Source organism: Hoplias malabaricus, chromosome 11, assembly GCF_029633855.1.
Source record: "Hoplias malabaricus isolate fHopMal1 chromosome 11, fHopMal1.hap1, whole genome shotgun sequence".
Taxonomy (NCBI): domain Eukaryota; kingdom Metazoa; phylum Chordata; class Actinopteri; order Characiformes; family Erythrinidae; genus Hoplias; species Hoplias malabaricus.
In genome coordinates this window covers 39,704,193-39,730,756 of record NC_089810.1, presented here as the reverse complement: position 1 = coordinate 39,730,756, position 26,564 = coordinate 39,704,193, and the positions used below count along the sequence as shown (strand labels likewise).

At 45.2% G+C, this 26,564-nt stretch overlaps 2 protein-coding genes across 2 annotated transcripts in view; one reads left to right on the top strand and one right to left on the bottom strand.

Annotated features, from left to right (window-relative positions):
• veph1 (ventricular zone expressed PH domain-containing 1) overlaps positions 1-26,564 on the top strand; it is a 97,459-nt gene that overhangs the window by 9,278 nt on the left and 61,617 nt on the right. The window contains exon 5 of the mRNA XM_066684908.1: positions 9,032-9,206. Coding sequence (XP_066541005.1) covers positions 9,032-9,206 — 175 coding nt within the window. The remainder of the gene's footprint in view (positions 1-9,031; positions 9,207-26,564) is intronic.
• On the bottom strand, positions 18,360-24,235 carry ptx3a (pentraxin 3, long a). The gene is made up of 3 exons (XM_066685445.1): positions 23,922-24,235; positions 22,402-22,989; positions 18,360-19,894 (listed from the first exon to the last, which is right to left on the bottom strand). The coding sequence occupies exons 1-3, from the start codon at positions 24,067-24,069 to the stop codon at positions 19,257-19,259; spliced, it is 1,374 nt and encodes a 457-aa protein (XP_066541542.1). The 5' UTR covers positions 24,070-24,235; the 3' UTR covers positions 18,360-19,256.

Genomic DNA, 26,564 nt, shown 5'->3' with positions numbered 1-26,564 from the left:
TCACACCATACTGCACTCACTCACTCACTCACTCACTCACACATTACCACACTCACTCAATCACACCATACTGCATTCACTCACTCACTCACTCACACATTACCACACTCACTCAATCACACCATACTGCACTCACTCACTCACTCACTCACTCACACATTACCACACTCACTCAATCACACCATACTGCACTCACTCACTCACTCACTCACTCACACATTACCGCACTCAATCACACCATACTGCACTCACTCACTCACTCACTCACTCACTCAATCACACCATACTGCACTCACACAGCCACTCACTCACTCAAACAGTACCACACTCACTCACTCACTCACTCACACATTACCACACTCACTCAATCACACCATACTGCACTCACTCACTCACTCACTCACACATTACCACACTCACTCAATCACACATTACAACACTCAAGCACACCACACTGCACTCACTCACTCACTCACTCACTCAAACAGTACCACACTCACTCACTCACTCACTCACATACTCACACAGAACCACACTCACTCACTCACTCACACAGAACCACAGTCACTCACTCACTCACTCACTCACACAGAACCTCACTCACTCACTCACTTACACAGAACCTCACTCACACAGAACCACACTCACTCACACAGAACTACACTCACTCACTCACTCACTCACACAGTACCTAATTCACCCAGTCATTTACTCACATTTATTCACAGTCACTCACTCACTTGGCTGCACAAGCAGTGTCATTTCTGTCATCTCACATTTAGGGTCTGCTCCACAAGGGGGTGCTGTTCTACTGTGGAAAGATGGGACCCTGCTGCTATGTGACATGTTTATGTTTTACCAGTGTTCCTCACTCACTCACTCACTCACTCACACAGAACCACAGTCACTCACTCACTCACTCACTCACTCACTCACTCACACATTACCACACTCACTCAATCACACCATACTGCACTCACTCACTGACTCACTCACACATTACCACACTCACTCAATCACACCATACTGCACTCACTCACTCACTCACTCACTCACTCACTCACTCACTCACTCACTCACTCACACATTACCACACTCACTCAATCACACCATACTGCACTCACTCACTCACTCACTCAATCACACATTACCACACTCAATCACACCATACTGCACTCACGCAGCCAGCCACTCACTCACTCAAACAGTACCACACTCACTCACTCACTCACTCAGTCACTCACACAGAACCTCACTAACTCACACAGAACCACACTCACTCACTCACACAGAGCCTCACTCACTCACTCACTCACTCACTCACACACTCACACAGAACCTCACTCACTCACTCACTCACACACTCACACAGAACCACACTTACTCACTCACTCACACAGAACCTCACTCACTCACTCACACAGAACCACAGTCACTCACTCACTCACTCGCTCACTCACTCACTCACACAGAACCTCGCTCACTCACTCACTCACACAGAACCTCTCTCACTCACTCACTTACACAGAACCTCACTCACACAGAACCACACTCACTCACACAGAACTACACTCACTCACTCACTCACTCACTCACTCACTCACACAGTACCTAATTCACCCAGTCATTTACTCACATTTATTCACAGTCACTCACTCACTTGGCTGCACAAGCAGTGTCATTTCTGTCATCTCACATTTAGGGTCTGCTCCACAAGGGGGTGCTGTTCTGCTGTGGAAAGATGGGACCCTGCTGCTATGTGACATGTTTATGTTTTACCAGTGTTTATGCACGTTTAACAATTTCAGCAACAAACAGGGAGAGAGAGAGAGAGAGAGAGAGGGAGAGAGAGGTGCATGCTGGGTAAAGGGAGAGATCAGTGTTCACTTCGCTCGGTGCCTGAATCCTCTGCAGCTCTTTGATCTGAGCATGGGCCGGAAATTAAAGTGACTGCTTCATAATGAGCTGAGGGTTTTTTTGTGATTTTTGTGACTCCTCTGAAATTTTCCCCGGGACGTTCAGGAACGTCCTCCCTGTGGATGACACACTGCTGTGAGACGAGAGAGAGGTCCCTCCTGATTCAGTGTAGGGAAGGATCCTTTACCCGTTCAGTTTAATGTCTTACAGTAATTGTGTGGAGAGAGAGAGGGATGGATGAATTAGAGAGAGAGGGACAGATGGGGTGAAAAAGAGAGCGAGATAAATATATATATATATATATATATATATATATATATATATATATATATAGAGAGAGAGAGAGAGAGAGAGAGAGAGAGAAAGGGGATGAGAGTGAGTGAGAGATGGATGGGGTGTGAGAAAGAGAGAAAGAATTAGAGGACTGCAGCACTAAGAAAACTTTTTCCTAAGAAAATACATTAACATACTCAACATATAGAAGAATATCCATTATTTATACCTCCATTAACTTTAGCATCATTTTCAGTTATATATCCCACAGCAGATGATCATCAGCACGCAGCTGCAACAAATCCAGACAATTTACCTGCTTCCTTTGGTGTGTGGAACAGTGGAACTGTGTTCTCTGGGGTGATGGAGTTCCTCTGGTGTGTGGAACAGTGGAACTGTGTTCTCTGGAGCGATGGGGTTCCTCTGGTGTGTGGAACAGTGGAACTGTGTTCTCTGGAGTGATGATGTTCCTCTGGTGTGTGGAACAGCGGAACTGTGTTCTCTGGGGTGATGGAGTTCCTCTGGTGTGTGGAACAGTGGAACTGTGTTCTCTGGGGTGATGGAGTTCCTCTGGTGTGTGGAACAGTGGAACTGTGTTCTCTGGGGTGATGGAGTTCCTCTGGTGTGTGGAACAGTGGAACTGTGTTCTCTGGAGCGATGGGGTTCCTCTGGTGTGTGGAACAGTGGAACTGTTCTCTGGAGTGATGGGGTTCCTTTGGTGTGTGGAACAGTGGAACTGTGTTCTCTGGGGTGATGGAGTTCCTCTGGTGTGTGGAACAGCGGAACTGTGTTCTCTGGGGTGATGGAGTTCCTCTGGTGTGTGGAACAGTGGAACTGTGTTCTCTGGGGTGATGGAGTTCCTCTGGTGTGTGGAACAGTGGAACTGTGTTCTCTGGAGCGATGGGGTTCCTCTGGTGTGTGGAACAGTGGAACTGTGTTCTCTGGAGTGATGATGTTCCTCTGGTGTGTGGAACAGCGGAACTGTGTTCTCTGGGGTGATGGAGTTCCTCTGGTGTGTGGAACAGTGGAACTGTGTTCTCTGGGGTGATGGAGTTCCTCTGGTGTGTGGAACAGTGGAACTGTGTTCTCTGGGGTGATGGAGTTTCTCTGGTGTGTGGAACAGTGGAACTGTGTTCTCTGGAGCGATGGGGTTCCTCTGGTGTGTGGAACAGTGGAACTGTTCTCTGGAGTGATGGGGTTCCTTTGGTGTGTGGAACAGTGGAACTGTGTTCTCTGGGGTGATGGAGTTCCTCTGGTGTGTGGAACAGTGGAACTGTGTTCTCTGGAGTGATGGGGTTCCTCTGGTGTGTGGAACAGTGGAACTGTGTTCTCTGGAGCGATGAGGTTCCTCTGGTGTGTTGAAGAGTGGAACTGTGTTCTCTGGAGTGATGGGGTTCCTCTGGTGTGTGGAACAGTGGAACTGTGTTCTCTGGAGTGATGGAGTTCCTCTGGTGTGTGGAACAGTGGAACTGTGTTCTCTGGAGCGATGAGGTTCCTCTGGTGTGTTGAAGAGTGGAACTGTGTTCTCTGGAGTGATGGGGTTCCTCTGGTGTGTGGAACAGTGTAACTGTGTTCTCTGGAGTGATGGAGTTCCTCTGGTGTGTGGAACAGTGGAACTGTGTTCTCTGGGGTGATGAGGTTCCTCTGGTGTGTGGAACAGTGGAACTGTGTTCTCTGGAGTGATGGGGTTCCTCTGGTGTGTGGAACAGTGGAACTGTGTTCTCTGGAGTGATGGGGTTCCTCTGGTGTGTGGAACAGTGGAACTGTGTTCTCTGGAGTGATGGAGTTCCTCTGGTGTGTGGAACAGTGGAACTGTGTTCTCTGGAGTGATGGGGTTCCTCTGGTGTGTGGAACAGTGGAACTGTGTTCTCTGGAGTGATGGAGTTCCTCTGGTGTGTGGAACAGTGGAACTGTGTTCTCTGAAGTGATGGAGTTCCTCTGGTGTGTGGAACAGTGGAACTGTGTTCTCTGGAGTGATGGGGTTCCTCTGGTGTGTGGAACAGTGGAACTGTGTTCTCTGGAGTGATGGGGTTCCTCTGGTGTGTGGAACAGTGGAACTGTGTTCTCTGGAGTGATGATGTTCCTCTGGTGTGTGGAACAGTGGAACTGTGTTCTCTGGGGTGATGGAGTTCCTCTGGTGTGTGGAACAGTGGAACTGTGTTCTCTGGGGTGATGGAGTTCCTCTGGTGTGTGGAACAGTGGAACTGTGTTCTCTGGGGTGATGGAGTTCCTCTGGTGTGTGGAACAGTGGAACTGTGTTCTCTGGAGCGATGGGGTTCCTCTGGTGTGTGGAACAGTGGAACTGTTCTCTGGAGTGATGGGGTTCCTTTGGTGTGTGGAACAGTGGAACTGTGTTCTCTGGGGTGATGGAGTTCCTCTGGTGTGTGGAACAGTGGAACTGTGTTCTCTGGAGTGATGGGGTTCCTCTGGTGTGTGGAACAGTGGAACTGTGTTCTCTGGAGCGATGAGGTTCCTCTGGTGTGTTGAAGAGTGGAACTGTGTTCTCTGGAGTGATGGGGTTCCTCTGGTGTGTGGAACAGTGTAACTGTGTTCTCTGGAGTGATGGAGTTCCTCTGGTGTGTGGAACAGTGGAACTGTGTTCTCTGGGGTGATGAGGTTCCTCTGGTGTGTGGAACAGTGGAACTGTGTTCTCTGGAGTGATGGGGTTCCTCTGGTGTGTGGAACAGTGGAACTGTGTTCTCTGGAGTGATGGGGTTCCTCTGGTGTGTGGAACAGTGGAACTGTGTTCTCTGGAGTGATGGAGTTCCTCTGGTGTGTGGAACAGTGGAACTGTGTTCTCTGGAGTGATGGGGTTCCTCTGGTGTGTGGAACAGTGGAACTGTGTTCTCTGGAGTGATGGAGTTCCTCTGGTGTGTGGAACAGTGGAACTGTGTTCTCTGGAGTGATGGAGTTCCTCTGGTGTGTGGAACAGTGGAACTGTGTTCTCTGGAGTGATGGGGTTCCTCTGGTGTGTGGAACAGTGGAACTGTGTTCTCTGGAGTGATGGGGTTCCTCTGGTGTGTGGAACAGTGGAACTGTGTTCTCTGGAGTGATGAAGTTCCTCTGGTGTGTGGAACAGTGGAACTGTGTTCTCTGGGGTGATGGAGTTCCTCTGGTGTGTGGAACAGTGGAACTGTGTTCTCTGGGGTGATGAGGTTCCTCTGGTGTGTGGAACAGTGGAACTGTGTTCTCTGGAGTGATGGGGTTCCTCTGGTGTGTGGAACAGTGGAACTGTGTTCTCTGGAGTGATGGGGTTCCTCTGGTGTGTGGAACAGTGGAACTGTTTTCTCTGGAGTGATGGGGTTCCTCTGGTGTGTGGAACAGTGGAACTGTGTTCTCTGGAGTGATGAGGTTCCTCTGGTGTGTGGAACAGTGGAACTGTGTTCTCTGGAGTGATGGGGTTCCTCTGGTGTGTGGAACAGTGGAACTGTGTTCTCTGGAGTGACGGGGTTCCTCTGGTGTGTGGAACAGTGGAACTGTGTTCTCTGGAGCGATGGGGTTCCTCTGGGGATGAGTTGGAGTGGTGAATGTGATTCTCAACTAATCCCCAGCCCCTGAACCTCACTGATGCAGCAGCAGGGTTCCGAATGTAATACCTTCCCAGACCAGTAGGTACTAAGGAAGTTGCATTAAAGTGTCTACACACTTTTGACCCGTGGGTGAAACTCCACAGTGGATTAAGATCTAAACCCCTCAGACCCTGCATCTGAAACAGTGCCCCATTCACTACGTGCTATCTGGGGTCTTGCAGTTTTATAGTAGTGTAACATAGTGGACAATAACTCACACCCTAAAACCCAGGTACACTAGCAGACAGCAGATTACCCATAATGCACTGTGTTGTTTAGTAAAAACACCCAGTTCAGTTCAGTATAATAGCATATATATATATATAAGAGCAGGATATAGTGCGCAATGTAGGGAGGAGTGAATAGGGAGCCATTTCAGACTCAGGGCGAATAAAAACCTGATCCAGCTTCTCACTTCCTTTAATTCATCATCATTTGAATTGATGTTATTTCACAGCACAAACTGTAGGAGGCGCCAGAGCACTTCATTTTACATTGCCTCTGATTTTCATTTGCCTTTGTTTTGTCTTTTCACTCCACTTACACACACACACAGACACACACACTGTCTCTCTGGTGTCCTGCTGACTGTCTTTGTGGTGTCCCTCTGCCTCTGTGGTGTCCCTCCGTCTCCGTGGTGTCCCTCTGTCTGTCTCTGTGGTGTCCCTCTGTCTCTGTGGTGTCCCTCCGTCTCCGTGGTGTCCCTCTGTCTGTCTCTGTGGGGTCCCTCCGTCTCTGTGGTGTCCCTCTGTCTCCGTGGTGTTCCTCTGTCTGTCTCTGTGGTGTCCCTCTGTCTCTGTGGTGTCCCTCCGTCTCCGTGGTGTCCCTCCGTCTGTCTCTGTGGTGTCCCTCCGTCTCCGTGGTGTCCCTCTGTCTGCCTGTCTCTGTGGTGTCCCTCTGTCTGTCTCTGTGGTGTCCCTCTGTCTGTATCCGTGGTGTCCCTCTGTCTGTCTCTGTGGTGTCCCTCCGTCTCCGTGGTGTCCCTGCGTCTGTCTCTGTGGTGTCCCTCCGTCTCCATGGTGTCCCTCTGTCTGTCTGTCTCTGTGGTGTCTCTCTGTCTGCCTGTCTCTGTGGTGTCCCTCTCTGTCTCTGTAGTGTCCCTCTGTCTGTCTATGGTGTCCCTCTGTCTTTCTCTGTAGTGCCCCTCTGTCTCCGTGGTGTCCCTCTGTCTGTCTCCGTGGTGTCCCTCTGTCTGTCTCTGTGGTGTCCCTCTGTCTCTGTGGTGTCCCTCCATCTCCATGGTGTCCCTCTGTCTGCCTCTGTGGTGGCCCTCTGACTGTCTCTGTGGTGTCCCTCCATCTTTGTGGTGTCCCTCTGTCTGTCTCTGTGGTGTTCCTCTGTCTGTCTCTGTAGTGTCCCTCCATCTCTGTGGTGTCCTTCTGTCTGCCTCTGTGGTGTCCCTCTGACTGTCTCTGTGGTGTCCCTCCATCTCTGTGGTGTCCTTCTGTCTGCCTCTGTGGTGTCCTTCTGTCTCTGTGGTGTCCCTCCATCTCCGTGGTGTCCCTCTGTCTGTCTCTGTGGTGTCCCTCTGTCTGTCTCTGTGGTGTCCCTCTGTCTGTCTCTGTAGTGTCCCTCTGTCTGTCTCTGTGGTGTCCCTCTGTCTCTGTAGTGTCCCTCTGTCTGTCTCTGTGGTGTCCCTCTGTCTCTGTGGTGTCCCTCTAATTGTCTCTGTGGTGTCCCTCCGTCTGTCTCTGTGGTGTCCGTGTCTGTTTCCGTGGTGTCTGTATGTGTGTCTGTGATGTCCCTCTGTCTGTCTCCGTGGTGTTCGTATGTCTGTCTCTGTGGTGTCCCTCTGTCTGTCTCTGTAGTGCTGTATTATTACTGGAGTGTTATGTATTTACCTTTCTTTTTTGAAAAGAGAAAGTAGCCTAGCTTCCATACACCCACAGCACTTAAAGACGCCTGAGGCTCAATTACACTGTGTGTACCTTAAATGACCAACAATGTCCTTTCCCTTGTCCTTTTGTTTTTTCTGACTGTGTTGAAAACAGTGTGTGTTTCTGTAAAATGAACAGTGTCCATCAGTAACAGCTGGTTTTGTCTGGCAGTGTGCTGCACTGGTTGAATAATGTTGGGTGTTCTTTGGTGGAAACAAGCTCGTTTGGGTCCATTTGAGTCTGTTTAGCTGAATAAAACCCACAGATGTGGTGACTCAGTTGTCCTGGGGTCTGGAATAAACCCTTAATGAAACCTTTAATGTCGAATATTCTAAACAGCTGCTGAAGAACAGAGCGCAGATTTTTTTTTGTTTAGCAGAGTTACACAACATTTCCCTAAGGACAATTTTTAACGTCTTACTTTAACACTGTCCCTCAGCCCAAGTGTAAGATGTGGAGTTTAATGACTAGAGACTAATTTCAACTTAAAATGCACATACCCCCCCCCCCCACACACAGTTCTGTTTCTTTATGAAACCCCACAGCAGTGTCAGCCCTGTTCAGAACGCCCGCTTTCAGCTGCTGTTCCTTTAAATGATAATGAGCCGCTCGCTGTTCACCCCGACCCCGAGCGCACAGCAGTGAGGAGCGAGGAGCAGAAGCTCTGGTTTTTAGCCGTTTTCACTCTGTTCTCTTTCTTCTCCTTTTTTACTCAGTGCTCTTATTTCTCCGCGCTCGTTGTGTCTGTTTCGCTGAGTTTAACCTCGTCTTTGCGCTCTCACATAAACGCGGGTCCAGCGCTGTGATTGGACAGACTCAGACGAGGGGGCGGGGCCATTCTAAAGTCTCTGCACTTGACGTCAGAAGCGGAGCAGAATAAGAACGGCTCGTTTTATCCTGTTTTCTGACTCAGGCAGCGCACAGAGAACTGACTGGGTGTTGGACTCCAGACAAATACTTCAATGAGAAATTAAATGGGATAAGTGGCTATTTATTGATATATTTCCTTAAATAAAGTGATCTCACAGATCAAGTTTAGTCTTTACAAAGGAAAGCATTGAAAAGGAAATAATTAATATAATGTTTACTTCCAAAATTGTGATGTATTTAAATGCTGTTTTTGTTTGAATTAAGGTCATATACTACACTGGTGTGATGTATAACACTGTATAAATAGTACTGTTTACACATTATACATTTATTTTAGAAAAAGAGAAGTCCTCTTCAGACACTGAATCAGCTCAGTTTCGTCTTGAAGGGGTTTGTTTGTGTTGAACATGTGTTGTACTTTTTATATTTATGTACATTTTGTGTTGGATACTGTACAAATCAATACGAGGAGAGCTGCTGCAGAACTTGTCCTGTCCTCCTGACTGTTCCCTGCTCTCTCTGCAGAACTATAACCGGGCTCCGGTCATGGCCCTGGCTGTTCCGGTGGCGGTGAGGTTCCTGCAGCAGGGAAACCCAGAACTGAGGAGGAACATGTCCAGTTACCTCTCGCTGGCTGCCATCGCCAAAGCCGAGCTGCTGGTGCAGCACACCAAGGCCATCACCCTCAGCTTCCTCGCAGGTACAGTCACCGCACGGGTCACGCCAGCCCCACAAACCGACCCACAGCCTTCTGGGACAAACCTTGAACTGACTTATTTGTTCACTCATTTATTCATCCATTCACTCATTATTGTTTGTGGTAGGAAATGTGGCATAGTCATGGCCAGAGATCACGATGATGTTTCACTCCCCGCTCACCGAAACTGTTCTTTCAACTTGCAAATTCTTCACTGTAACCCATACCACAACATTTTGAAGCAGATGTTGAGTTATTTCTCTGAGATTTTGAATTGGATAAAGACATTATAACATTTAAAAAATCGTGCTTTAATGTCCTGTTGGTTATTGAAGGCTGGAGCAGTTTGGGTGAGAGGATGGAAACAACGTGTTGAAATCATCGTCACTCTGTGCCTCAGCTCCTTTCTGCACATTTCACTTCTCAGTAATAAGCGCAGCCTTCTCCCTGAGTGTTTTGAAGCACATTTTGATGACTGTGGTGCAACAACTCTTTAGTTTCCATGACCATAACCCAGTGCAGCCACATGTGGAGCAGGAGGTCTGTGGTCTGTGTGTGGCTCTACTCTCCCAGCTCAGTGTGGCAGACTCTTCATTCCAGTTCCTCTGTGTGACTTACACAGGGATCAGGGCTTTTCCCATTTACTGTAGATGAGTTTTAATGAAGTAACACAGACATGTTACAGTGTATTTATTCATCACTGTGGAAGAGAGAGTACGATGTGTCTTTCACATTTTATCTACAGTGGTATGAAAAAGTTTGGGCACCCCTGATAATTATCATTATTTTCCTTTATAAATCATTGGTTGTTCGGATCAGCATTTTCAGTTAAATATATCATATAGCAGACGAACACAGTGACATTCCATCCATCCATTATCTGTAACCGCTTATCCAATTTAGGGTCGCGGGGGGTCCAGAGCCTACCTGGAATCATCGGGCGCAAGGCGGGAATACACCCTGGAGGGGACGCCAGTCCTTCACAGGGCAACACAGACACACACATTCACACCTACGGACAATATCGAGTCGCCAATCCACCTGCAACGTGTGTTTTTGGACTGTGGGAGGAAACCGGAGCACCCGGAGGAAACCCACGCGGACACGGGGAGAACACACCACACTCCTCACAGACAGTCACCCAGAGGAAACCCACGCAGACACAGGGAGAACACACCACACTCCTCACAGACAGTCACCCGGAGCGGGAATCGAACCCACAACCTCCAGGTCCCTGGAGCTGTGTGACTGCGACACTACCTGCTGCGCCACCGTGCCGCCCACAGTGACATTTGAGATGTGAAATAAAGTTTATAGGATTTACAGAAAGTGTGTAATAATGATTTAGTCAGGTGGATAAATCTGGGCACCCCAACAGAACAATCCTTTCACAGAAATAACAGCCTCTAAACGCTTCCTATAGCTTCCAGTGTGAGTCTGGATTCTGGTTGAAGGTATTTTGGACCATTCTTCTTTACAAAACTCCAGTTCAGTCAGGTTTGGTGGTTTTTGAGCATGAACAGCCCGTTTTACATCACACCACAGATGTTCAATAATATTCAGGTCTAGGGACTGAGATGGCCGTTAGCAGAACATTGGACTTGTTTCTCTGAATGAATGCCTTAGTTGATTTTGAGCAGTGTTTAGGGTCGTTGTCTTGTTGAAGTATTCAGCCCCAGAACAACTTCAACTTCAACTTTGTCACTGATTCTTGAACATTGTTCTCAAGAACCTGCTGATATTGACTGGAATCCGTGTGACCCTCAACTCTAACAAGTTTCCCAGTCCCTCCACTGGCCACACAGCCTCACCACAAACACAGTGTTTGTCTTGGAATGCTGTGTTCTTTTTCCTCCATGCAGACCGCCCCTTGATATGTGCTTTATCATTCCTCTCTGTTTGTGGGGTGTGTGCAGAAAAGGCTTCTTCTGCATTACTCTCCCATACGGCCTCTCCTTGTGCAGAGTGCGCTGAATAGTCGAACGATGCACAGTGATACCATCTCCAGCAGGATGCTGTTGTAGGTCTTTGGAGCTGGTCTGTGGGTTGACTGTGACTGTCCTCACCATCCTTCACCTCTGTTTATCTATCTATCTATCTATCTATCTATCTATCTATCTATCTATCTATCTATCTATCGATCGATCGTTACACTTATGTAGAACCTTTCTAGACACCCTCTATCCACACACACACTGGCCAGAAGCGGCAGCCAAACACTCACAGCGTACTCTCAACCAGGAACGACCGTCCACCTGGAGGACTGCATCAGGCACTAGGATTTCACCCAGGACAGAGCGCCAGTCCATATCTGGGCACACACACATTCACTCACACATACACACATTCATTCACATACACACTCATTCACTCATACACCAGGACAGTTATTAGAGAAGCCAATTCACCTACCCTCCATGTTTTGGGCTGTGGGAGGAAACCGGAGCCCCCGGAGGAAACCCACGCCGACACAGGGAGAACATGGAAACTCCACCCAGATGGGACTTGAACCCAAGATCCCAGCGCTGGGAGGCGAATGTGCTCACCTGCCACTTTTGGCCTTAACTAGAACTGTGCTGTTAGAACAGGTAGATTTCTGTATCCTTCCCCTAAACCATGATGTTGTACAATCTTTGTTTTCAGGTCGTTTGAGAGTTGTTTTGAGAGAAGATGCAAAGAGGAGAAAAACTTGCAATTGGCCCTTTAACCCTTTCTCTTAACTGGACACGACAAGGGTGCCCAAATTAATGCACTTGCCTCCTATAAGCTTAATTTCACTTCTCAAATACACCTGTGTTCGTCTGCTATATGATATATTTAACTGAAATCGCTGATCTGAACGACCAATGATTATAAAGGAAAATCATGATAATTATCAGGGTCACACAAACTTTTTCATACCACTGTATACAAGTTCAGGAGCACTCACACACACACACACACACACACACACAAGTTAACTACTGGCAGTGTACTGTGTGAAACTGTCTACTGTGTGACTGGGTGAGTGTGTCACATCAGCCCAAGCAGTTTCTCCTCCAAACCACCAGAGGTCACACTCACCTGAGTTCTAACGTAGATTCCTCACCTGTCTCTAATTAGCCAAATCATTTGTAGAGCATTTAAGCTCACAGTTATATGCCACAGGTTGTGAAGTATTGTTAGAAATATATTGGCAATTCCGAGCATTAGTGTTTGTATTAGCTTTTCATGGTTTTTTGAATCTTGGCTTTGGACTTGGTTTATCCCTTTGATCTGTTTATCCTTTGGATTATGGTTGTTTTTCTCGGACGGTCTTCATGGTTTTTTGACTCCTCTTCTACTTGGATTTTGTCTCTTGAATAAACCTGCAACTGACTCCTCTACATTTTGTGAGACTGAACTTTATGACAGAGTGTGTGTGACTGGGTGAGTCTGTGATGCATTGTCCAGGGTGTGTTCTTGCCTTGCATACATTGACTCTGGACCCACCATAAGCCTGATCAGGATAAAGCATGAATGAATGAATAAAAGTTCAGCTTTTGGTGTTCAGCTTGTTGTTATTTTGTCCTGGTTCTGTTCTGAAGTTCTCTTGTCACATTATTTTCTTGTTCTCTTGCAGTTTATTTTTGGTCTGTTTTCATGTTTCTCTTTCGATCCCTGACCTCTAACCCCTCCCTATCTTTGTAGCCTGTGTGTACTTCATTCCTTTGGTGTTTAATATGTTCACCTGTCCCTCATGTGTTTTGCTTGTTTGTGTACAGCTTTGACTCTAGTCTTTTTCAGAGGGATAGCAGATGTGTTCTGTTTTTATTCCTTCATTTATTTTATCTTTAACTACAGTTTAGGGCCGCACGGTGGCGCAGCAGGTAGTATCTCTGTCACAGCTCCAGGGTCCTGGAGGTTGTGGGTTCGATTTCCACTCCGGGTGACTGTCTGTGAGGAGTGTGGTGTGTTCTGTCGCTGCGTGGGTTTCCTCTGGGTGACGGTCTGTGAAGAGTGTGGTGTGTTCTCCCTGTGTCTGCGTGGGTTTCCTCCGGGTGACTGTCTGTGAGGAGTGTGGTGTGTTCTCCCTGTGTCTGCGTGGGTTTCCTCCGGGTGACTGTCTGTGAGGAGTGTGGTGTGTTCTCCCTGTGTCTGCATGGGTTTCCTCCGGGTGCTCCGGTTTCCTCCCATGGTCCAAAAACACACGTTGGTAGGTGGATTGGCGACTCAAAAGTGACCATAGGTGTGAGTGAATGTGTTGTGCACTGTGAAGGTCTGGCGCCCCCTCCAGGGTGTATTCCCGCCTTGTGCCCAATGATTCCTGGTAGGCTCTGGACCCACCGTGACCCTGAATTGGATAAGGGTTACAGATAATGAATGAATGACTACAGTATGGTGCTCAGGCCTCCTTGTGTCCCACATGATCATTTTGCAAAAATTACCTTTAAGTGCAAACATGGTTCTTACAGAAATCCAAACTCAAGCTAAATATATTATTTTGTTTCATTAATTTTATGTAAATAAATTAATACTAACGTCTCATTCATTGTCTGTAACCCTTATCCAATTCAGGGTCGCGGTGGGTCCAGAGCCTACCTGGAATCATTGGGCGCAAGGCAGGAACACGCCCTGGAGGGGGTGCCAGTCCTTCACAGGGCTTTACTAACGTCTCCTTTAATAATTAAAAATAATCATTAAAAAGTAAATCTAGGAGATATTATCCACTGTATTCAACCACTGTTATTCTCCATGTGTAAAATCAGCACAGACCTGACTGACATCATAAAAGTATTAAAGAAACAACCCAAAATTTTTGTTTGTCTAAAGAGTTTAACCCACAGTTTGACACACATCAAAGGGTCAGTTCTCATTCACCCGATTGTTTTTAGGAGTGAGGAGTTTGTACAGCTGTGTAAACACAGGAACACCTGGACACTGTTCTGTCGATGAGATGATGACCTCCTCAGTGCTGGGTTTATGCTCTGTTGGTCATATGCAGCTAGGGTTGGAAAATTAAATGTAGAGGAATATTAACTGTGTCCCCTCCATGCCCCCAGGGGTGCATTCATAGTTCATTTTCAACCAAACAAAAATAAGCAGTGAGCCTGCAAATAAATATAAACTAACCACTTCATTCTGATTAAAGTGATTTCACAAGCTCACATCTGTGGAGAGTTTCACATATTCACACAGTTTCACACAGTCATTCCACCTACTGGCATTTGTGTTTGGACTGTGGGAGGAAGTGGAGCACCTGTAGGAAACCCACAGAGGCACAGGGTGAACACACCACACCTCACAAGTCTCTTTCACACCTGTGCTGAGTGAACCATTTTACACTTTACCTGGAGTAGCTGTGTGTGTGTGAACGCAAACACCTGCAACATTTGTCCCAGACTTTATATCACAAGCTTCCAAACAGACTCAAGATGAAGTCTGAGTGAGGGCATGTGTGAACAGAGCTGCTAATGTCCCAGAGTATCCCCAGCATGCACTTTATGGCTGAAACGGCTGAAAATCTCCTGCTTTGTTCTGCAGTTTCTCCAGAGTTTCACCACCCTCGCTGCAGTGAGAACATCAGCTCTTCTAGGAAGGCTTTTCAATAGATGTTGCTTTGAGGATTTAATTGCATTCAACCATGTTGTTGTTAGATGATTTGTTCTAGATCCCAAACAGCACTTCTACTCATCCCAAAGGTAATAGAAAGAGCTCCATTACTCCAAGGTTCTTGGGCTTTGTGCTGTAGGCAACACTTGGCATTGGGCGTAGAGTCAAATAAACTTCAATATTACAAATATTCATCAGAGTACAACAGCATTGTAGTGCCAGTTGAGGCTGTTCTAGCTTTTCTCCTTTTAGGACTTAACTGCAGTGAAGGTGGTTAAACCTTCCTAAGCCCTCAGTGGAGAGACTCCAGGGACCGTCTCAGTGGTGGGCTCATTAGTGTCAGGGGTTAGAGCTCTGGATGATGGACAGTTTGCCTGTGGCGTTTCTGATGAAGGAGCTGAGCTGGAAGTGTTTGGTTACTCTGCACTACATGGAACTGCAAAACCAAACCAAACCTGTTTTCTCAAACCAAGCTAATGATGGTTGTTAGAGGTTAATCTATAGCGCAGGAAGCCCCCGCCCCCACACCCATCACTGCTTTCCTGTCTCCAACCCATGTGAAAAAAACCACCAGCCTCCCCAGACATTTGTTTGTTTAACAAGTGAGGCAGTACCAAGCCAGCGACAGGGATCTGAATGTACAGAGACCCTTCACATCACGCCTTGCCAACACATACAGCTGTGGGCAGAACCTGGGACACCCTTGGGTTAAATGAACATTTAACCATTTTCACTTGGTTCTCTTTATTTTTACTACCCATTTTTTTTATCTTTTTGAGTTTAACATTCTGGAAAAATACAAAAGCTGATGATGCGCCATCCCTGCTTGTTTTCATCACCCATCTCTGCAGAGAACACAGTTCCACTGAGCTTGTTAACCTTGGGCTCAAGTACAGCTCTGGAGCATCCAAATCCTTTTAATGAAGAGATTATATAAGTTGACTTTATACAACTCAACATCAGGGCTTATTAGGGTCTTCTACAACCTTAAATGTCTTTGTTTGCTCTTCAGTGTCAGATCTTTGAAAAACAAAAACACCTGAAAGAAAACCTCTTTCAGGTTGAAAAGTAAGATGTGTGAGACTCTGGGCTGTGTTGTTCCACCTCATAGTGTGAAGTCAGGATCTTTAAATAAATGTGTTTAGTCCATATTGACCTTTCAGAACCACAGACTTGACTAAGAGCACCATAATGGTTGTGAAAATCATGGCGACCCCTAATCAGCAGTCATCCTTTTTGAAAGACTGAAGGCCAAGCTGTTGTTGGGTGGCTGTGATAAAGCAGGACAGCTTGTAATGAAGTGATAGAGGTGAGACTGCTGGAGGTGAGACTTCTCGATTGCTGGAGATTGATTTGTAAGCAAAAGGATGCCTATTTGAAAATGAAATATTTGGTTGTCTTTCAGTTTAAATTTGAATTTTTTTATTTAAAATATTAATTATTTTTAATTAAACACATTTCACCCTCATAATTACAAACAGTACGGACACCATCAAGGTTAGAGTCATCCTTAAAATCCAGTCTGTGGCACCGAATAGACACGGGTGCTTACAGAGAAGAGGAGGTGATGTTGCTGTTGATGTTGCACATCTAGTGTTAGTACTTAGTAAAAAGGCCTGAGACTCATGGACATTAAATAAAGTCTGTTTCTGTAATTCTTTGTTGAGTTAGACTTAATGTTGCTGATACCTCAGCGATCACGCAGCTGAGTGTATACTTTACCCTTTTGTCATGTCTGCATATGCCTTACATTAGCAATGAGCAACTGCAGCCCCCTGATTAACAAGGTTATTTGGATGTAATGCTGTCTTTCATCCCAGCTCTTGTTCTGAGCCCCTGTTGGAACCAGAGTGTATTACACCCTCCCTCTTTCACTCATTAACACCATCCAGATTGTGCTTTCCTCAGCCATGTGAACTGTGACCCCTCTATGTTGAGGTAATGGGGTTCAGATCAGGTCGTGTGGGGTACGGTTTGCCTCAACTGAAAAATGCGTTAATTCAATTTAAGGAGTGACTGAGGGATCCGTCTGCAGTGGCATGGAACAACAGGTGACCCGTCAGTAGACAGCAATTTGAAAATTCCCCAGAGACAAATGATTATTGAGTGTTTGCTCTGATCACGTGTTTATTTTTCATGTTCTTCAGGTAACTCAGCTTGAGATGTTTATGTTCTTCTTTTATGGCCCCAGATCTTGGATGTGGTTTGGCCATGTAAGTGTGTGTGTGCAGGATGTCTGGAGTGTGTTAGCACAGCAGGACCCCCTCTGTGTACTGCAGAGCAGTGTGTAGAAGGGAGTCAAGGAAGTACGTTAAGGAGTCAAGGGCCCCAGCATGGCTTCCAAAGGCCCATGTGGAGTTGCTCATTTTGAGTTACATCCCTTTAAGAATGTAGCCTTCTTGTCAGCATCTGGATCTACTAATGCATCTACAGTGTGCCTAAATGAAGGGGGCAAATCTCGGTCGAGAGTCCTACCAGAGATATGGCTGGCTGTGTGGGGGTGGGGTGGGTTGTGGATTATAACAAATGCCTTTGAGATTGTGCCAAAATGCAGTGGACGTGGAGGTCTCAGAAAAAGCTGTTCCTGGACCTGCTCCTTCAATTTGTTTTATTTGTGTTCATGTGTTTTAATGCATTTATTCACAGACATATTCTCAGCTCTCAGGCTTGTTTTGGTTATTGGTTGGTTGGTTATTTTTTCTGATCAATATTTTATATTAAATAGTCATTAGAGAAGGGCGGCACGGTGGCACAGCAGGTAAGTGTCGCACAGCTCCAGGGACCTTGAGGTTGTGGGTTCAATTCCCGTTCCGGGTGACTGTCTGTGAGGAGTGTGGTGTGTTCTCCCTGTGTCTGTGTGGGTTTCCTCCGGGTGACTGTCTGTGAGGAGTGTGGTGTGTTCTCTCTGTGTCTGTGTGGGTTTCCTCCGAGTGACTGTCTGTGAGGAGTGTGGTGTGTTCTCTCTGTGTCTGCGTGGGTTTCCTCCGGGTGACTGTCTGTGAGGAGTGTGGTGTGTTCTCTCTGTGTCTACGTGGGTTTCCTCCAGGTGCTCCGGTTTCCTCCAACACTCCAAAAACACACGTTGGTAGGTGGATTGGAGTCTCAAAAGTGTCCGTAGGTGTGAGTGTGTGAGTGAATGTGTGTGTTTGTGTTGCCCTGTGAGGGACTGGCGCCCCCTCCAGGATGTATTCCCTCCTTGGGGCCAATGATTCCAGGTGGGCTCTGGACCCACCGTGACCATAAACTTTATAAATGGTTACAGATAATGGATGGATGGATAGACATTAGAGAAGTTTTATACTGTTGCTTACACATGTATATGTAGCCACATCTTTAGAACTTGAAGTATCCGCTACTAACCCCCAAAACATCCACCTCCAATCAAGCCAACTATTATATCTGTCTACATGTTATTATATTTGTCTATCTTTTTTATATATATATATATATATATATATATATATATATATATATATATATATATATATTACATGATGGTGCAGTTTGATTGCATCTGTTTCTTTATAGAATAATGAAGACTACAAAGATGTGGGACTGATTCAAGAAATTTTATATATAGCATTATTTTTTTATTAATCTCCTTTTCAGACCTTCAGTACAATAAGTAAAAAAAAACAAAAACAAAATATATCTATATACAATATATATTCATTTCAACATCTTAGCATATCAAAAACAATGTACAGTATGGTGCATGTGTCACATTAGCAGAAAGAAAGGAAAAGTCCCCAGGGACTTTGTAAACATTTTACACTTTCATCATCTGTTTTAATTTCATTATCAAATGTAACAAATGTCTTTGTTAAAATAAAAACCAAAGCTACTAAATTGCATTATTCATTTGCAAAATATTTCGAAACAAACCACCCAGCAGATATATAACAAAAGATAAAAGAAAGGACAAAAAGATTGCATAACATAAAGTTTGTCAGATCTAAATGTAAACATTTTGATAAATACAATACATCTGAAATACACAGTTTGGGTTCTGAAGGGTAAGGTTTTATATTTTAACAAAATGAGAGCAGTCATGTAAAGAGTAACATCATTCTTATGGCACCACGTTGACTCGCTCCATCGCTGTTCACCTTAAAATCTGTGGTACTTGTGGTTTAGTTGGTGTCGTTAAGGCTGTGTGAGTCTTCAGGAACCTTTACTGGAAAACCTCTGCTCCCCAGGGGCACAGGGTTCATAAAAGTGATGTGGAACAGAGTCTTGTTGCGGTGCGGCTGTATGACTGCAGGCTGATGATGTGGGATGTGGGGTGTTGCAGGGAAAGCACTTGGAGAATGAGAGTCCTAGGCATGTGGTATCCGAGCTTTTAGTGATTTGCTTGCTCTAACTTACCTAGTGTGAGTGTGTTGGAGCAGGAAAATCATCCCCACACAGCAGGAATACTCTAGGACTGAGCGTAGGAATGACCGGAGCGTTGGAATCAGAGCTTTTGAGCAGCAGAGTCAGTTAGTAGATCAGTTCCACACCCCCTTTTGTCACAATCTGAGATACACCCCATGCTACCAGGCTTCCACGGTCACCACAGCTTCTCCCATCTGCCCGTGCCTGCTGGGATATCTCCTCTTCTCCCAAGAGTCGGTCCCAGACATTAACTCCTGTCATCTTCCCAGTGAAGGCCTCTTCTGCCTTGAATGTGTCCTGGAACCCAAATCTCTTTGCCAGGCCATCAGCGGTGTGTTCTTGCCCCAGGATTATGTTCCCTCCGTTTGGCAACTGATGACCTTCAGCCACTCCAGGAGAGCTTGCCATCTTTTGGCCTTGCACCCAGAGGGAAGCTAATCCCTGATCTGAGCTCCAGGTTCCACACAGGTGATTCCAGCGCCCCTCCTCCACTGCCCCACGGGCCTCCACAAGATGGGCTTCCCCTCTGACGGTGAAGAGAGCATTTGGGCCGTTCAGGAGCAGCTGCAATTCCAGCGGGTTGCTGGTGGTGCCGTAGGTGAAGAGCACGGTCTTGTTGACCACTTGCGTGGGTTTGGCCCACAGGCAGACGGTGAAGGCATGGGTCTGCATGGATCTGTGGGGGATGATCTCAGCGTGGGTCTTTGGAGAGCGCATGGGGAAGAAGAGGGCCATGTCACAACCTACATGTGGAGATGGAGAAATGTAGGGTCAGTATGGTCCTAGGAAATTCAGCTCATACTTCAAATGCTTCAGGAATCAAAATTAATCACAAATTCACCTTAAAACCCTGCTGAGCTCACATCTGAAATATTCTGACAGTTTGATGTGCTTTTTATGTTGTAGATTATGTACAGTTTAACCTGGTAATGGAAGGTAATGAGAAATGGGACTATAACAAGAAAAGGTAGAAGTCTCAAGGTGTTTAGACCACACAAGAGATTGAGACACTTGTATGAAGTGTCTCTCCATTTTATGCAAAAGCAACCTTGGGTATATGAATGGGACTATCAATCAATGCACCAGATTATTACTAATCATTTTTTATTATTTGTATTATTAGTATTTTATTATAATAATGATGAAACTTGATCATCTCTTCCTTGAGTCAGTGGAATGTTTTACTTGCTGTAGTTTACTCTGCACAGTGAAATGATTTAAACCCATGATCTAAGTTGAGCATAACTCTGTATTTGCCAGAACTACTTAGAGATGAATTCAATCTTTTAAACACACTTGATGAAGAGTCCCAAGGGAGCAGTGAGCTCCTCTTCTTGAAAATTGAACGCTGATGTAATCACTAATGAATCCTCCCTTTTTTGATGGCTTATGTCAGCTTATCTACTTAACGACTTTAACACTGTAAACAGCTCTATTCCAGCTGAGCGGGAAATGCTCTTCCTCTTATTTCTGCTCCTCTTCCTCCTCCCCTCCTCCTTCTCCTCCACCACCTTCTTCTCCCCCTGCAAGTGCTACATTTAAGCTTGTCTCCTTGGCCGGAAGACCCAGAGATCAGGAGGTATCCATCTGCTTGAGTTAGGGCTCTGTGTTCATTATCTCATTTGTTAAGGAGGAAGTGGCTATGGCCCAGTGTAAATAACTGATCAGCTCTGTGTGTGTGGGTGTTGCCTAGGCTGGTCAAGACATGCTCTTCCATCATCTGCTCAAAATTCACCTGTTCTGTAAAGGTTTCAGACCTCATAATATTTTCATAGCGAGTCTCTTGTGTCTCCTCTGTATGTTGTTGAAGAAAGGGTCCTTTCTTTTGGGTCCCACCCCTGCCTTCCCCGAACCTGCATTGGTGTGGTCACTCAGACTCCAGATGATTTGTCCTTCTGCTTCAATTTATTTTACTTTTCCTCGGCCAGATAAAATGCTCAGCACACGCGGATTAAATGATTTCTGGCCAATCTCGTTTCTGGGAACTGGACTCCTGCTCACTGTTCACCCAACAAGGACGGCTCTGATACGAGCTGAGAAGCTTTATGTAAGTTGCAAACTCCTAAAGTTTTGAACTTTCACTATAAAATAGACTTATTTACTTGTGTCCGGGACTAGTGTGTCTCCAGTAAAATGTTAATTCTAATGTTGGTTAATGTTTGGCTGAGCTACATCTGGTAAAAGTAAATTGCAAGCAAAAGCTAAACATTTACAGAGCCCTGGCCAGATTTATCCCCCTGCAGTGCCTTATAATCCTGAAGCAGCTGTTCATTTTCCAAAGACTACGTCATCGCCAACACTCATTAAACAACACTAGTGTAAATGAGTCCTGCACTGACTTTACATTCAGCTTTAAAACAAACAGCATCACATAGATTTCTTCCTTCATCTTCAAACTCCCCATCAGTCACTGTCAGAAAGACCCAGTGTGGATTGCTGTACATCATCAACATGCCTTTCTCCGCTGAGTATGGAAAAGATACATAGAGGTGGTTTATGTTAAATAGGAGTCACTTCAAGTCACAAGTCTTGGATGTGAGAATGAATTCTGCCTGTAGTCAAAGTAGGAGACTTGGAAAGAAAAGGGATGTGACGTGCGTCAATTTGACTTCTTCATGTAAAAAGTAGTTGCAAAAGCTAACATACTTGCCTTTAAAACATCATCTTTATCTAGTTGTATGCCTCTACCTTACTGTGAGTAAATTGTTCTAATTTGAATCTGTGTTGACCCTGACTCTGTCAAGTCAAGCAACTGAATTTAAAAAATGTACACTATGCAACACTAGCGTAAGGGTGGCACAGTTGCGCAGCAGGGAGTGTCGCAGTCACACAGCTCCAGGGACCTGGAGGTTGTGGGTTCAAGACCCACTGCATGGGTTTCCTCCGGGTGACTGTCTGTGAGGAGTGTGGTGTGTTCTCCCTGTGTCTGCGTGGGTTTCCTCCGGGTGCTCTGGTTTCCTCCCACGTTCCAAAAACACATGTTGGTAGGTGGATTGGTGACTTTAAAAGTGTGTGTCGCCCTCCAGGGTGTGCCCAGTGATTCTGTGTAGGTTCCGGCCCCACTGTGACCCTGAACTGGATACGCGGTTTCAGACTATGAATGAATGAATGAACACTAGTGTACATATTCCCTTTATGTAATTCAGACAGACAGCTGCTTGTGATGCCTGTAAATACTCATTATTTTGTAGACGTATATTTTAGCTTTTACTTCGCAGTCTGGCCTGAGTACAGAGGTTTTCTGACTTACCAGCTGGCAGCACACGACTGGACGTGGCCCTCACATAGACCTCCAGCTGCTCCCGAAGACTCTGCAGCTCTGCCAACATGTCTGAGACACTCTTGTGTGGCTGCCCTCTGTCCTCCACCTCTGCCCCATCTTGGATGGCATGCCTGGTCTGGAAGCTTTTGACCTCAGTCTTTGGTTTTGTCTGGGTCATTGCCTCATTCAGACAGTTTCCCTCCAGCCTTTCTATTTTGGCGGCCTGCTCGTGGGAGACCTCCAGGATCATGCGCAGTGCCTCTTTGTGCTGTTCCCTCTGCTCGGTGGCTGCTTCCATCAGTTGCTCCAGAGCCTGCTGTAGCCACTGGTCAGTCTGAGAACCAGCCCTTCGCACAGCACCCTCCACCGCTGCAGCACACGAGCCGCCGTACTCTGCCACGAACTGCAGAACCTCACCCCGCAGTGAGCGCATCTCCACCTTCATCAGATCATCAGAGTACTGCAGCAACATGTTCTCTTTCATCTGGGAATTCTCCAACATGGTGAAGAGCTTGTCCCACTTGCTCAACTCAGGGCCTGAGCATGGAGGAGGCGGGTTGGTGGTGGGAGTCTCCACTAAAGGGGTAAGGAGAACATAGGGGAGGTTATTGGATACCTTAAACTCAAAGGACTGAGTCAGGAAACACTTACAAAGATATACTCAGCTCAGACTTATCAGGCCTGACTCTGTGGGAAACATACACTGTGGGATACACTACCTGATGCAGCACTGTGCCGCTGTCAGTCAAAATTAGATCAGATAAAAGTACAATTAAAAATCAGACAAGATAAAATATACTCTAGAGATTAGATCAGATAATAAGTAGAGATTACATCAGATACAAGTAGAGTAGAGATTTGATCAAATAAAAGTACAGTAGAAATTAGATCAGGTAAAATAGAGTAGAGTTTAGATCAGGTAACAGTTAGGTAGTGATTAGATCAGATAAAAGTACAGTAGAAATTAGATCAAATAGAAGTACAGTAGAGATTAGATTGCGTTAGAGTTCAGTAGTGATTAGATCAGATTAAAGTACGGTTGAAATTAGATCAGGTAACAGTACAGCAGATATTAGATTAGGTAACAGTTCAGTAGTGATTAGATCAGATAAACATATAGTAGATAATAAATCAGGTAACGGTATAGCACATATTATATCAGATAAAAGTAAAGTAGAGCTCAAATAAATGTACAGTAGAAATTAGATCAGATAGAAGTACAGTAGAGATTAGATCAGATAAAACTACAGTAACGCTAAGATCAGGTAACAGTTCAGTAGTAATTATTCATTCATTCATTCATTATCTGTAACCGCTTAGATCAGATAAAAGTACAGTAGAAAAAAGATCAAATAAAAGTACAATAGAGATTAGATCGGGTCACAGTTAATTAGTGATTAGATCAGATAAAAGTACAGTAAAAATAAGATCAGGTAACAGTTCAGTAGAGATTAGATCAGGCTAAAATGTTGCGTCTCTGTGAGGTTTCTATGAAGATGTCCACTCACCCTCCGTCTGATCTCCCTCGTCTATCTCATTCTCGTATGTGTCATATAAGTTCACCTTCATTAGACTTCCATAATCCTGATGTTGGAGGACCACGACGCTCACAGAACCCACCAGACACACCACCTGGAGAATCCTCCACACAGACATAGTGGCAGGATGTGTGTGTGTATTTAGTTAGAGTCTGACCAAAGAGTGACTGGAGTACCTCTCTCTCTCTCTCTCTCTCTCTCTCTCTCTCTCTATCTATCTATCTATCTATCTGTCTGTGCTAAATGCTGAGCAATCTGTTGGGAGAGCTCCAGCTTTTGTCATGAGCTGCTGAATGGAAAGTGAGTTGGAGAGAGCTGCTCCACGCTCTATATAAACACCCAGAAAGAGAGAGAGAGAGAGAGAGAGAGAGAGAGAGAGAGAGAGAGAGAGAGAGAGAGAGAGAATGGGGGGGCACTAAGCTTCGTTGGAGGTAGTTTGTGTAATCGCATAGATCTGCTGCTCCTGCAGTTACGAGAAATATGGCTGTGGGGGCGACTGGAAAGAGAAAATTAGAAAAGAGTAAGAATGGAATAATGAGACTAAAAGAGGAGAAACAGGGTTGTGAAAGAGAAGATGATGTATGTCTTTAGAAGCTGATCCTTAGCCACGGCTCTAGAGGGTGATTTTGAATGAGAGGCTGAGAGTGCGTACATAGTTTTTGTTAATATTTACAAAGGAATAGTTTTCCAAAAAGTATAAAACAAACAAAATTAAACCAAATTTATCAGAAAATCAACCCAGGCTTGTCCTGAAACCCTGTGTTTTTAAGGAACCCAGACTATGAAGCTGGTTCACTCAGGTTTGAACAGCAATCTTAACTTCCAAAACCCTCACAATCTTCAGAAATTGTTTTGTCTCAAAAGTTTGGTCTCCAGTTTTTTCCTCTCAGTTAATCTTCCTCATCGGTTACTACCTTCCATTTATCTCTAGAGGTCCTTTACAGGTTTCCTCTGTTTCTTCTGTCCTAATATAATGTCTGTCCCTCTGCCGATGTCTTTTACCCTAAGATGGAGTGATATCGCTCTGGAACTGGCCTTGATCCCCCCTACACCGTCTCCCTGATCCCAGATGTTTACTTCCAGGCACCACACACACACAGTTTCCTGCCTCTGCTTTAATATTTTAACAATTCCTTATTTAATTAACTACTAAACAGTGCCACCTACAACTTTCTCCCAAAAATTTTCATGATGCTCTCTTTCACATGATGTGGCCCAGTGCCTTGCAGGGAAGGTAAAGACTAACCTTCTGCAGCATCCCTATATCAATTCAATTCAGATGCGCTTTATTGGCATGACATGTTTTGCCAAAGCTATGTTCAATGTCTTTACAAATTGTCACTTATACAGCAACATTGAACAGCTCAACATGCTTGGAGGAGAACACTAGCTGCAAATACTTTTTTATCCTAATGTACATAGAATTTTGTCACAATTGTGGAATGCGTTTTTATTAACAACTACAGAAGGTTTAGTAAATAGAAGAAAATATGTTCATTCTTTTTTTGTTTTCTAAATTTGATAATATTTGTGTGTAATAATTTACTTCCTTTCAGGATTTTGTCATCGTTTCGGCACATAAACAAACAGAGAAACACTGAAATCACTTATTCAGTCCTGTGAATAGCACATAACACTGCAGGATTTTTTTAGGCACTTAACAGTATGTTTGTTTTGAGGCAGTGTTTAACAGATGAAGACTGTAGACTTTAAATTTTAAAGCACTAGAGAATCTGTGTAATCTGTGGCACTCAAGCCGATAAGGGAATTGTGTAAATGTAGAGTATAAACAGACAGCGAGATCAGTATTTACTGAATCATGCTGTTTTACTGTCCACAGCCTTGTCTCTTCCTCTCCCTGACCCACGCTTTCAATCATATCATTTCTCCCGGGGGGGCACTCTGGCTTTCTTCATCATGGAAAAACCCTGTCACCAGAACTTAGATTACACCAACAGTGCCGCCTTAAAACACACTCAGACCAGGCTCCCAAGGCCCAGGCCAGAGGAGAATGTCCTCCAGAATCCAGGTTTTACCCTCATTCTTCTGCGTTGTAGTGCTGTTTAGTGCTGTTTTAAATTTTAGCTGAATGACATTTGAGAGTGAACAGGGACCAGATATTGGAAAATTAGACCATCCTCAAGTAGATATTCTGTTAATCCAGTAAAATGATACAATGATGGTCAATTTGTGCAGATTTGTGCAAACAAATAAAACCTAAAAGTAATGTTAAGTTAGTCTGGAGTAAGGCAGAAGTGAAAATAGATGGCTTGCTGTTGTATAGCTAGGGCTTCCTGTGGTGTCTCAGGTTGTTGCTAGGGTGCTACTCACCTATTGCTAAGCTAGGGTACAAAGTACATAGTACACCGTACAAAAGTGCAAAAATGCGACCGTTGCACTGACCCCTGCCTTGCCGTCTTAAACCAAAATACAGTAGACAACTCACCACATAATTTTTAAGCAGCCATGAGAGACACAATATTGGTGCGTGAATGTGTGAATTCAGTGTTGATTGAAGGGCATGAAGTCTGCCATTTTGCCACATTTCAGTGTGTTTTACCATTGCTGTCATTTAGAAAATCAGCAGCTAGCATTCATTGAGACATTTACCAT